This window comes from Leptinotarsa decemlineata, unplaced genomic scaffold (genome assembly GCF_025532065.1).
Source record: "Leptinotarsa decemlineata unplaced genomic scaffold, Ldec_3_MD MMD2_tig00004307_RagTag_RagTag, whole genome shotgun sequence".
NCBI classification, from domain to species: domain Eukaryota; kingdom Metazoa; phylum Arthropoda; class Insecta; order Coleoptera; family Chrysomelidae; genus Leptinotarsa; species Leptinotarsa decemlineata.
The window spans coordinates 12,319,398-12,332,092 of record NW_027412606.1 but is presented as its reverse complement, the minus strand read 5'-3'; the positions used below and the strand labels follow the sequence as shown (position 1 = coordinate 12,332,092).

Sequence of the window (12,695 nt, the reverse complement as noted above, 5' to 3'; positions counted from 1 at the left end):
CACTTAATTCAATAAAAAAGAATTTGTTGAGGAGGAGGTGACAAAATTTGGGATTCGAGAACAGGACAATTTTTCAAGACAAAAAACAATTCAATAACCGAGCTTCTTGAAATACAAATGTAATTTATAATACATTTCCATACCTACATTCTCCAACTGAGTACATACTGGTTGAGTGCTAAATTTTTTAACATAAAGATTTCCAAGCCTTCCAAAAGAATACGTTTAATATTATACATTTCCCTTTGAAAACTGAATACAATACGACCGTTGCTAGTTTTCCATCGAACTTATATGAAATAGGAAGTTTGATGGAAAAATATCAAATTTTGAATGTTCTTGAAATATTTATATCCTTCAACAACTCATGTTTTGAATAGGGTCTGGTTTCAAAAAATGTTTCAATCACATTGTGGAATTGGCCGCGGTGGTAGTGCGCCCGACTCACGATCGGAAGGCCGTGGGTTCGATTCCCGCCTCGACCAGATATTTTTCTCGAGGGAATTCATCTGGTTGAAGCTGGATGATTCTGCAACCATGTTAGGAATGTCACGTTAAAAGGAAAGACTTCATTAGTCTTTGGCTCGCACAAGTTTCTCAACTTCTGAGAGTTGTCGTTCGTATGGGGTGACAGCTGATTAACGGAAAAACAGATTTTAAACAGATCTTTAAACGTAATTCAGAAAGATTGAAGGAAATTAATTCATTGCACCAAGTTGGCAATCTTAGAAATCATCATTTGAGAAGCTCAGCACATTGGAGAAACGAAGTCATACAGCTGAATTGGTTTTTAAGTTCTCTAATGAAAGATAAAACTGTAACCTCTAGCGTAGAATAAATCCAAAAACCAGAACTTCTCCCAATCATCAGAAATGCAATAGAAGACGTTTTCATGAGAAATGCAATAGAAGACGTTTTCATGAGAAATGCAATATTTTTTTCCAAGCCCGTTTCACGGGATGAAGAAGAATTTTTCTTCATTTTCTGAAGACGCCAACTCGATTGATGAAACGCACTCGAGAAGAGAACTGCATTTCCAGTGCTTGTTCTTGGTTACAGTTCTCTATTCTATCAAAAATTGTATCATTTCGATTGCATTCCACAGAACGACTTCAAAGTATCAGTGATACTTTCATCGATAATGGTTTTAGAATTTATAAAAAATATAAATGTTTTTCTCTTGAATACAAACTCAGTGAAAGAGTGAAAAGTGATTTTTCATTTTTCATCAATTTTCATTTTGTCCCATCCAAAGTAGTCCCCCTCAGATACAAAACACAAGTGCCAGCGACTTTTCCAATTCTTGAAGCAGTTCTGATATGCACTTTTTGGTATGTCCTCGAGCTCTCTTAGCGATTTGGTTTTTTATCCCCGCAATCGTCGCGAAACTTATAGATACCTTTTATGGGTCTCTTCAAGAAAAATTCGCAGGGGAGCAAATCTGGTGAAAAAGTTTTTGTTTTTGGCCAAAAAATTAGGAACAAACAAAGACGATTGAGCAGGTGCCTTATCATTATGCAAAACCCATGAATTATTTATCCACGATATGTGTTTAACTTCAAGATCGTACGACCTTGTGGCGTTTTTTATGTTGGTCTTGGCTTTCTGTGCTCTTCCAGTGGAATGATTGGACTTCAGTTTCGATGTCATAACCATATACCCATGATTCGTCACCAGTTATGGCCATTTTAAGCAAATCTTGATTACCGTTAATGTCGTTCAACAATTCCTGAGCGATGCTCAAGCGACGATTTTTTTAAATCAAAATTCAGCAATTTTGGAACGAACTTTGCTGCCACACGCTTCATGCCCAAAATTTTCAAGAAAATTGCATGGCGTATGCCAACCGACATCCCGACATCCGCAGCAATTTCTCTAATAGTGATTCTCTATAACAGTTTTCTTCACCCTCTCAATATTTATATCGGTTGTTGACGTGCTGGGGCGTCCAAGGCCAGTGTTGTCATTCTCGACCTTCTGCGAAAAGGTTGAACACTTGTAATTTTTTTTTGACTCAGAGTACAATCACCGTATACCACTTTCAACGTTTCAGGTGATTTTGGGCACTCAATTCTTTTTTTGACACAACATAGTTTGATTCATTTTCTTCGATAGCAGAAAATACCGAACACGCAAAAAATTTCTTACGTTTACGCCTCTCACCAACAAAAAATGTATGCTAAATAACTGAAATTATGAACATATGTTTGACACGAGCGTATCTACATAAAAAAAGTTAATAATCGTTCATCGAATGTACGTAGCCCAAGAAATTTGAACATTCACAGACCTAGTGTCAAACAATAGGTTTTTTGACAGAAAAAATATTCAAATGATGTCTGCAATTAAAAAAAGATAGTTTTTTTTAAATTCCATGATTTCCCATTTTAACAGTCATTATGAAAAAAATACGATATATCTTTAATGTCTAATTTTATTTCAAGGTGTCCTACGTTCAGTCAACTACTCGTAAAGGAAGAAGGTGCAGTGCTGAGAAAGCGTTTCTAAGACCGGTACGAAAGAGACCCAATTTGAAAATTCAAACACGATCTCGAGTTTCCAAAATACTTGTGAATCCGGAAACTAAGACTGCTTACGGAGTTGAATACATCAAAAATGGAAAAGTTTATTCCGCTCTAGCTAACAAAGAAGTTATTTTATCAGCCGGCTCTCTCAACTCACCACAAGTTCTCATGCTATCTGGAATAGGGCCCAAACAACATTTGGAACAATTTGGTAAGTAGGCAGAAACAAAAATCAGTTGTGAAATTTGTGAAACAGTGGATTCAATTATGAATAATTTGAACACTTTGGATAATTTTGACATTGTCTCTCCCACCAAACTATACCAAATAGACTACCTAGAACATAAGTAATTTTCCTTTCAGAGCCCTATATTTGTTCCATGTATATACAATAATACTGGTTGACGGTAAGCATAGCATTTCATGAATATTACTCCTTATACCAAAATAATGCATGACTTTTTAAAGTAACGATGTGGTACATGTGTCGAAAGCTCTACATAAAACAGGAGATACGAGTCCACCTTTCTGTTCAGTAGTTGACTAATATAGTGCTGGAACATAATAGACACCTGCCATTCGTGGTGCCATACGAAGCTGGATTAGAAGGTCTCAGAAGTCATTTAGAGGTCATGTTTCGTAATTGAGTAGTTGACAATGACCGCCAGTTAATCACCGATGTCGCTGCTGCCGTTAATGACGGCAGAATCGGCCTTAATTCAGCCCAAATGTGTAATTTCAATCCGAATGTGGTCAGGACAATGTGTAGTTGACAGTAGCAACCGATTGGTTGTGATCTATGAGAGGCGCAGTTACACGTTTCTCACCAATACTTATATTTTTGATTATCGAGCGGCATAAAATATGAACAGCTTTCCACTCGATTGAATAAATCAGCAACTGTCAACTACACATTGTTCCCATCACATTAGAATTGAAAATTATACATTAGGGCTGAAAATAAGGCCTTTCTGATCAACCACTCTCGTTAACGACAGCACAACAACGGTCATTACATGGCGCCAGAACACATGAACTAAAAACCTTCTGGTTAGCACATTTTCCCAGTAGTCTTATTATAGTTTAATTCCTAATAATAAGCAACTTATTTCCAGACGTTGGTAACTAAAGTTAATGAAATTTCCCTACCATTGAATAATTTTCCTTTCAAAAATATAATTATAAATCTCCCGGTATATTCATTGGTCTCCGTGTGAATTATCGAATACAATCTATGTCCGCGCTACGCCTACCCTATTCCTTCGAATGAAAGGTGCGAATTCAACAAAGACCGAGAAACGGTCAAGTGTCGTCTCTCGTTTCCTCGAATCCTTCCAGCAAATATTAAGTTTTTTTTAAATAGGTTTCTTGATCACTCGTCCCACAAATTTTGGAATTCTTGGTGCACGGTGAAAATAGGACATTCAGTCAGTGAGTGAGTGTACTGGAGATCAGCGACTTGATATTGTTATAAAGTTTTGTCGATTTGAGAATTATTGCAGATATAAATTATCATATAGGAATTAGTTTGATGATCTAATTGATACCAATCCTGAAATTTCCTGCTTTTATGGATTTGTGCACTGAACTCTACTGAAGGAAATTTTGTGTCTTATTTTCTTTTAGAAACCTACTATTGAGTAAATGAACCCTCTAATATTATGTGGCTGAAGTTAGCTTTAGATTTAAATCCGATTCTTTCGATTTTACAGTTGACCAGATGAATAATGCTCATAATGATAGTTTCTCGAAATATGTCTACTTCACAATGAATTTTGTAGGTAGAAATGCATGATGATATCACGCATATTGGAATTCACATCAAAGATTACACTAAAAGGGCGAGTCACTACCCGTAACAGGTATACTTTCAAAAAGAGTTTCGCAAACCGTTTCGAGATATACTTGGATTTAAAACACAAAATAATGCAAAATGACAGCTTCAGTGAAAATTGAGAGGTAATCAGGCTGCCTAAACTGGAAAGGGTGGTCTCACCCCTATTGCCACAAGTAATGACGATTTCTACTGATAATTGATATCTCTCCACCAAAAACATAACGAGATTGGCAGAAATTTCATTTGTCAAATGATGAAAAAAAAAATCTGTATAGATGGCACATGGAGATTTATGATAGCTAATAGACTGAAAGGAGGTTCAACCCCTAATATAAAATTTCTGCCCAGGTCAATTTCTGACGAGAAAATCGAAATTCACGAAAATCTATTATAAGAACATATTGGAATCAACACTAATATCATGAAAATAAATACCATTAATATAATAAGAGGGTGGTCTCGCCCTTATTTTGTCAATATACATAAATTTCTTTTTGTCAGAAACTGAACGAGATCGGAAAAATTTTCTGTACTCAAATGATTCAGTATAACCCTCTCGATAAAATGCATATAGGGATTCATAGCAAAGATCAGGCCATAAGGGCAAGTCGACACCCCCACAGAAATATATTTGAAAAAGTGTTCGGGAAGAACCTGTTGAGATCGACTAGAATCGGAAATAGAAAAGTAGTGAGAATGAGCCTTACCAAAATATCAAATAGTCACTACTCAGGCTTAAGCAAAATAGAAAGGGTAAACTCACCCCTATTTTCTCCGATACTTAACGCCTCTCCACCAAAAACCTGACGAGATCGGTGAAAACTAAATATGTCAATTGATGAACAATAATACTCTGAATAGATTCCACTTGGAGATTTATGAAAATTAATAGACTGCAAGGGGGAGTCAGCCCCTAATATTAAAATTTTTCCTGAGGCAGTTTCTCCCGAGAATATGTAGATCAACGAAAATCTACAATAATAACATATGGAAAACATACCCAATATCATGAAAATGAATATCATCTATATAAATTAATAAGAATAGGGTAGTCCCGCCCTTATTATGTTAATATATATAAATTTCTGTTTGTCAAAAACTGAACGAGATCGGAAAAATTTTCTGTACTCAAATGATTCAGTATAACCCTCTCGATGAAATACATATAGGGATTCATAGCAAAGATCAGGCCATAAGGGCAAGTCGGCACCCCCACAGAAATATATTTGAAAAAGTGTTCGGCAAGAACCTGTTGAGATCGACTAGAATCGGAAACAGAAAAGTAGTGAGATGAACCTTACTAAAATATCAAATAGTCACTACTCAGGCTCAAGCAAATTAAAAAGGGTAAACTCACCCCTATTTTCTCCGATACTTAACGCCTCTCCACCAAAAACCTGACGAGATCGGTGAAAACTAAATATGTCAAGTGATGAACAATAATACTCTGAATAGATTCCATATGGAGATTTATGAAAATTAATAGACTGCAAGGGGGAGTCAGCCCCTAATATTAAAATTTTTCCTGAGGCAGTTTCTCGCGAGAATATGTAGATCAACGAAAATCTACAATAATAACATATGGAAAACATACCCAATATCATGAAAATAAATATCATCTATATTAATTGATAAGAATAGGGTAGTCCCGCCCTTATTATGTTAATATATATAAATTTCTGTTTGTCAAAAACTGAACGAGATCGGAAAAATTTTCTGTACTCAAATGATTCAGTATAACCCTCTCGATGAAATACATATAGGGATTCATAGCAAAGATCAGGCCATAAGGGCAAGTCGGCACCCCCACAGAAATATATTTGAAAAAGTGTTCGGCAAGAACCTGTTGAGATCGACTAGAATCGGAAACAGAAAAGTAGTGAGATGAACCTTACTAAAATATCAAATAGTCACTACTCAGGCTCAAGCAAATTAAAAAGGGTAAACTCACCCCTATTTTCTCCGATACTTAACGCCTCTCCACCAAAAACCTGACGAGATCGGTGAAAACTAAATATGTCAAGTGATGAACAATAATACTCTGAATAGATTCCATATGGAGATTTATGAAAATTAATAGACTGCAAGGGGGAGTCAGCCCCTAATATTAAAATTTTTCCTGAGACAGTTTCTCGCGAGAATATGTAGATCAACGAAAATAACATATGGAAAACATACCCAATATCATGAAAATAAATATCATCTATATTAATTGATAAGAATAGGGTAGTCCCGCCCTTATTATGTCAATATATATAAATTTCTGTTTGTCAAAAACTGAACGAGATCGGAAAAAATTCCTGTACTCAAATGATTCAGTATAACCCTCTCGATGAAATGCATATTAGGATTCATAGCAAAGATCAGGCCATAAGGGCAAATCGGCACCTCCACAGAAATATATTTGAAAAAGTGTTCGGCAAGAACCTGTTGAGATCGACTAGAATCGGAAACAGAAAAGTAGTGAGGATGAGCCTTACTAAAATATCAAATAGTCACTACTCAGGCTTAAGCAAAGTAGAAAGGGTAGACTCACCCCTATTTTCTCCGAAACTTAACGCCTCTCCACCAAAAACCTGACGAGATCGGTGAAAACTAAATATGTCAAGTGATGAACAATAATACTCTGAATAGATTCCATATGGAGATTTATGAAAGTTAATAGACTGCAAGGGGGATTCAGCTCCTAATATTGAAATTGTGCCTGAGGCAGTTTCTCGCGAGAATATGTAGATCAATGAAAATCTACAATAAGAACATATGGAAAACATACGCAGTATCATAAAAATAAATATCATCTACATTATTTATTAGGACTAGGGTGGTCCCGCCCTTATTATGTCAATATATATTAATTTTCGTTTGTTTAAAATTGAACGAGATCGGAAAAATTTCCAGTACTCAAATGATTCAGTATAACCCTCTCGATGAAATGCATATAGGGATTCATAGCAAAGATCAGGCCATAAGGGCAAATCGGCACCCCCACAGAAATATATTTGATAAAGTGTTCGGGAAGAACCTGTTGAGATCGACTAGAATCGGAAACAGAAAAGTAGTGAGAATGAGCCTTACTAAAATATCAAATAGTCACTACTCAGGCTTAAGCAAAGTAGAAAGGGTAGACTCACCCCTATTTTCTCCGAAACTTAACGCCTCTCCACCAAAAACCTGACGAGATCGGTGACAACTAAATATGTCAAGTGATGAACAATAATACTCTGAATAGATTCCATATGGAGATTTATGAAAGTTAATAGACTGCAAGGGGGATTCAGCTCCTAATATTGAAATTGTGCCTGAGGCAGTTTCTCGCGAGAATATGTAGATCAATGAAAATCTACAATAAGAACATATGGAAAACATACGCAGTATCATAAAAATAAATATCATCTACATTATTTATTAGGACTAGGGTGGTCCCGCCCTTTTTATGTCAATATATATATTAATTTTCGTTTGTTTAAAATTGAACGAGATCGGAAAAATTTCCAGTACTCAAATGATTCAGTATAACCCTCTCGATGAAATGCATATAGGGATTCATAGCAAAGATCAGGCCATAAGGGCAAATCGGCACCCCCACAGAAATATATTTGATAAAGTGTTCGGGAAGAACCTGTTGAGATCGACTAGAATCGGAAACAGAAAAGTAGTGAGAATGAGCCTTACTAAAATATCAAATAGTCACTACTCAGGCTTAAGCAAAGTAGAAAGGGTAGACTCACCCCTATTTTCTCCGAAACTTAACGCCTCTCCACCAAAAACCTGACGAGATCGGTGACAACTAAATATGTCAAGTGATGAACAATAATACTCTGAATAGATTCCATATGGAGATTTATGAAAGTTAATAGACTGCAAGGGGGATTCAGCTCCTAATATTGAAATTGTGCCTGAGGCAGTTTCTCGCGAGAATATGTAGATCAATGAAAATCTACAATAAGAACATATGGAAAACATACGCAGTATCATAAAAATAAATATCATCTACATTATTTATTAGGACTAGGGTGGTCCCGCCCTTTTTATGTCAATATATATATTAATTTTCGTTTGTTTAAAATTGAACGAGATCGGAAAAATTTCCAGTACTCAAATGATTCAGTATAACCCTCTCGATGAAATGCATATAGGGATTCATAGCAAAGATCAGGCCATAAGGGCAAATCGGCACCCCCACAGAAATATATTTGATAAAGTGTTCGGGAAGAACCTGTTGAGATCGACTAGAATCGGAAACAGAAAAGTAGTGAGAATGAGCCTTACTAAAATATCAAATAGTCACTACTCAGGCTTAAGCAAAGTAGAAAGGGTAGACTCACCCCTATTTTCTCCGAAACTTAACGCCTCTCCACCAAAAACCTGACGAGATTGGTGACAACTAAATATGTCAAGTGATGAACAATAATACTCTGAATAGATTCCATATGGAGATTTATGAAAGTTAATAGACTGCAAGGGGGATTCAGCTCCTAATATTGAAATTGTGCCTGAGGCAGTTTCTCGCGAGAATATGTAGATCAATGAAAATCTACAATAAGAACATATGGAAAACATACGCAGTATTATAAAAATAAATATCATCTACATTATTTATTAGGACTAGGGTGGTCCCGCCCTTATTATGTCAATATATATTAATTTTCGTTTGTTTAAAATTGAACGAGATCGGAAAAATTTCCAGTACTCAAATGATTCAGTATAACCCTCTCGATGAAATGCATATAGGGATTCATAGCAAAGATCAGGCCATAAGGGCAAATCGGCACCCCCACAGAAATATATTTGATAAAGTGTTCGGGAAGAACCTGTTGAGATCGACTAGAATCGGAAATAGAAAAGTAGTGAGAATGAGCCTTACCAAAATATCAAATAGTCACTACTCAGGCTTAAGCAAAATAGAAAGGGTAAACTCACCCCTATTTTCTCCGATACTTAACGCCTCTCCACCAAAAACCTGACGAGATCGGTGAAAACTAAATATGTCCAGTGATGAACAATAATACTCTGAATAGATTCCATATGGAGATTTATAAAAGTTAATAGACTGCAAGGGGGATTCAAACCCTAATATTGAATTTGTGCCTGAGGCCGTTTCGTGTGAGAATATGTAGATCAATAAGTTCTGGCTGCATTTCATCACTCACCCTTATGAACTGATCTTTAATATAAATCACTATATGCATGTTATCGAGAGTTATATAGAATCATTCGGGTACTGAAAATTTTTTCGATTTCGTTCAATTTTTGACAAACTGAAATTTACATAGACACAATAAGGGCGGGACCACCCTAGTCCTAATAAATAATGTAGATGATATTTATTTTTATGATACTGCGTATGTTTTCCATATGTTCTTATTGTAGATTTTCATTGATCTACATATTCTCGCGAGATACTGCCTCAGGCACAATTTCAATATTAGGGGCTGAATCCTCCTTGCAGTCTATTAACTTTCATAAATCTCCATATGGAATCTATTCAGAGTATTATTGTTCATCACTTGACATATTTAGTTTTCACCGATCTCGTCAGGTTTTTGGTGGAGAGGCGTTAAGTATCGGAGAAAATAGGGGTGAGTTTACCCTTTTTAATTTGCTTAAGCCTGAGTAGTGACTATTTCATATTTCAGTAAGGCTCATTCTCACTACTTTTCTGGTTCCGATTCTAGTCGATCTCAACAGGTTCTTGCCGAACACTTTTTCAAATATATTTCTGTGGAGGTGCCGATTTGCCCTTATGGCCTGATCTTTGCTATGAATCCTTATATGCATTTCATCGAGAGGGTTATACTGAATCATTTGAGTACAGGAAATTTTTCCGATCTCGTTCAGTTTTTGACAAACAGAAATTTATATATATTGACATAATAAGGGCGGGACTACCCTATTCTTATCAATTAATATAGATGATATTTATTTTCATGATATTGGGTATGTTTTCCATATGTTATTATTGTAGATTTTCGTTGATCTACATATTCTCGCGAGAAACTGCCTCAGGAAAAATTTTAATATTAGGGGCTGACTCCCCCTTGCAGTCTATTAATTTTCATAAATCTCCATATGGAATCTATTCAGAGTATTATTGTTCATCACTTGACTTATTTAGTTTTCACCGATCTCGTCAGGTTTTTGGTGGAGAGGCGTTAAGTATCGGAGAAAATAGGGGTGAGTTTACCCTTTTTAATTTGCTTGAGCCTGAGTAGTGACTATTTGATATTTTAGTAAGGCTCATTCTCACTACTTTTCTGTTTCCGATTCTAGTCGATCTCAACAGGTTCTTGCCGAACACTTTTTCAAATATATTTCTGTGGGGGTGCCGACTTGCCCTTATGGCCTGATCTTTGCTATGAATCCCTATATGTATTTCATCGAGAGGGTTATACTGAATCATTTGAGTACAGAAAATTTTTCCGATCTCTTTCAGTTTTTGACAAACAGAAATTTATATATATTAACATAATAAGGGCGGGACTACCCTATTCTTATTAATTTATATAGATGATATTCATTTTCATGATATTGGGTATGTTTTCCATATGTTATTATTGTAGATTTTCGTTGATCTACATATTCTCGGGAGAAACTGCCTCAGGAAAAATTTTAATATTAGGGGCTGACTCCCCCTTGCAGTCTATTAATTTTCATAAATCTCCAAGTGGAATCTATTCAGAGTATTATTGTTCATCAATTGACATATTTAGTTTTCACCGATCTCGTCAGGTTTTTGGTGGAGAGGCGTTAAGTATCGGAGAAAATAGGGGTGAGTTTACCCTTTTTAATTTGCTTAAGCCTGAGTAGTGACTATTTCATATTTCAGTAAGGCTCATTCTCACTACTTTTCTGGTTCCGATTCTAGTCGATCTCAACAGGTTCTTGCCGAACACTTTTTCAAATATATTTCTGTGGGGGTGCCGACTTGCCCTTATGGCCTGATCTTTGCTATGAATCCCTATATGCATTTTATCGAGAGGGTTATACTGAATCATTTGAGTACAGAAAATGTTTCCGATCTCGTTCAGTTTTTGACAAAAAGAAATTTATGTATATTGACAAAATAAGGGCGAGACCACCCTCTTATTATATTAATGGTATTTATTTTCATGATATTAGTGTTGATTCCAATATGTTCTTATAATAGATTTTCGTGAATTTCGATTTTCTCGTCAGAAATTGACCTGGGCAGAAATTTTATATTAGGGGTTGAACCTCCTTTCAGTCTATTAGCTATCATAAATCTCCATGTGCCATCTATACAGATTTTTTTTTTCATCATTTGACAAATGAAATTTCTGCCAATCTCGTCATGTTTTTGGTGGAGAGATATCAATTATCAGTAGAAATCGTCATTACTTGTGGCAATAGGGGTGAGACCACCCTTTCCAGGTTTAGGCAGCCTGATTACCTCTCAATTTTCACTGAAGCTGTCATTTTGCATTATTTTGTGTTTTAAATCCAAGTATATCTCGAAACGGTTTGCGAAACTCTTTTTTGAAAGTATACCTGTTACGGGTAGTGACTCGCCCTTTTAGTGTAATCTTTGATGTGAATTCCAATATGCGTGATATCATCATGCATTTCTACCTACAAAATTCATTGTGAAGTAGACATATTTCGAGAAACTATCATTATGAGCATTATTCATCTGGTCAACTGTAAAATCGAAAGAATCGGATTTAAATCTAAAGCTAACTTCAGCCACATCTAATATTGAGGTAAGGCTAAAACAAACAATGAAAATAACTAATCTTTCGTCTCCCTTGATGTGTTGTATGGTACGATTTGAATGGTATAATTTTTAGGGTTCCAGTTTTGGATTTTCCATTTTCTTGAACGCACTACAGATCACTTTCGATTTATTGCTCGACGATAGATTGTCTGGGTGAAACAGGAAAACTATTCAAAGTCCTGCCGAGCTAAGATCCGAAGTACTGTCGTAGGATCGGTATTCGTGAGGACTATTTGGTCTATATTTTTTTATACAATATTGCAAGAAGGATATGTCCGATAAGCGAGTATTTCTCCATTGTTTATCTATTTTTTTACCGCTGGAATTGCTGCTATGATACTGCAAAAACCAAGAAATACCAGTGCAGGCTCTTCCTTAATTATAAAAAAAATGTATTATCACATGAATATATGAGACCATATTTTCTTATGTCATAATAATAAGAGTTTTATTTTGTGAGCCAATTATAGCTATAATTGGAGATTCATATATGAATGATATGTTGTGAGATTAATGCAAATATCCACCAGAGTTATCAACTTGTATTGGTTAAATGATATCTAATAATAATAATAATACGTTTATTGGTCCTTAATAT

At 35.6% G+C, this 12,695-nt stretch overlaps 1 protein-coding gene across 2 annotated transcripts in view; it reads left to right on the top strand.

Moving 5' to 3' along the window:
• The window catches only part of LOC111513700 (glucose dehydrogenase [FAD, quinone]), a 103,671-nt gene that overhangs the window by 62,092 nt on the left and 28,884 nt on the right, over positions 1 to 12,695 (top strand). For both annotated transcript variants that reach the window (XM_074178996.1, XM_074178995.1), the window contains one exon: positions 2,445 to 2,736. In XM_074178996.1, coding sequence (XP_074035097.1) covers positions 2,445 to 2,736 — 292 coding nt within the window. The remainder of the gene's footprint in view (positions 1 to 2,444; positions 2,737 to 12,695) is intronic.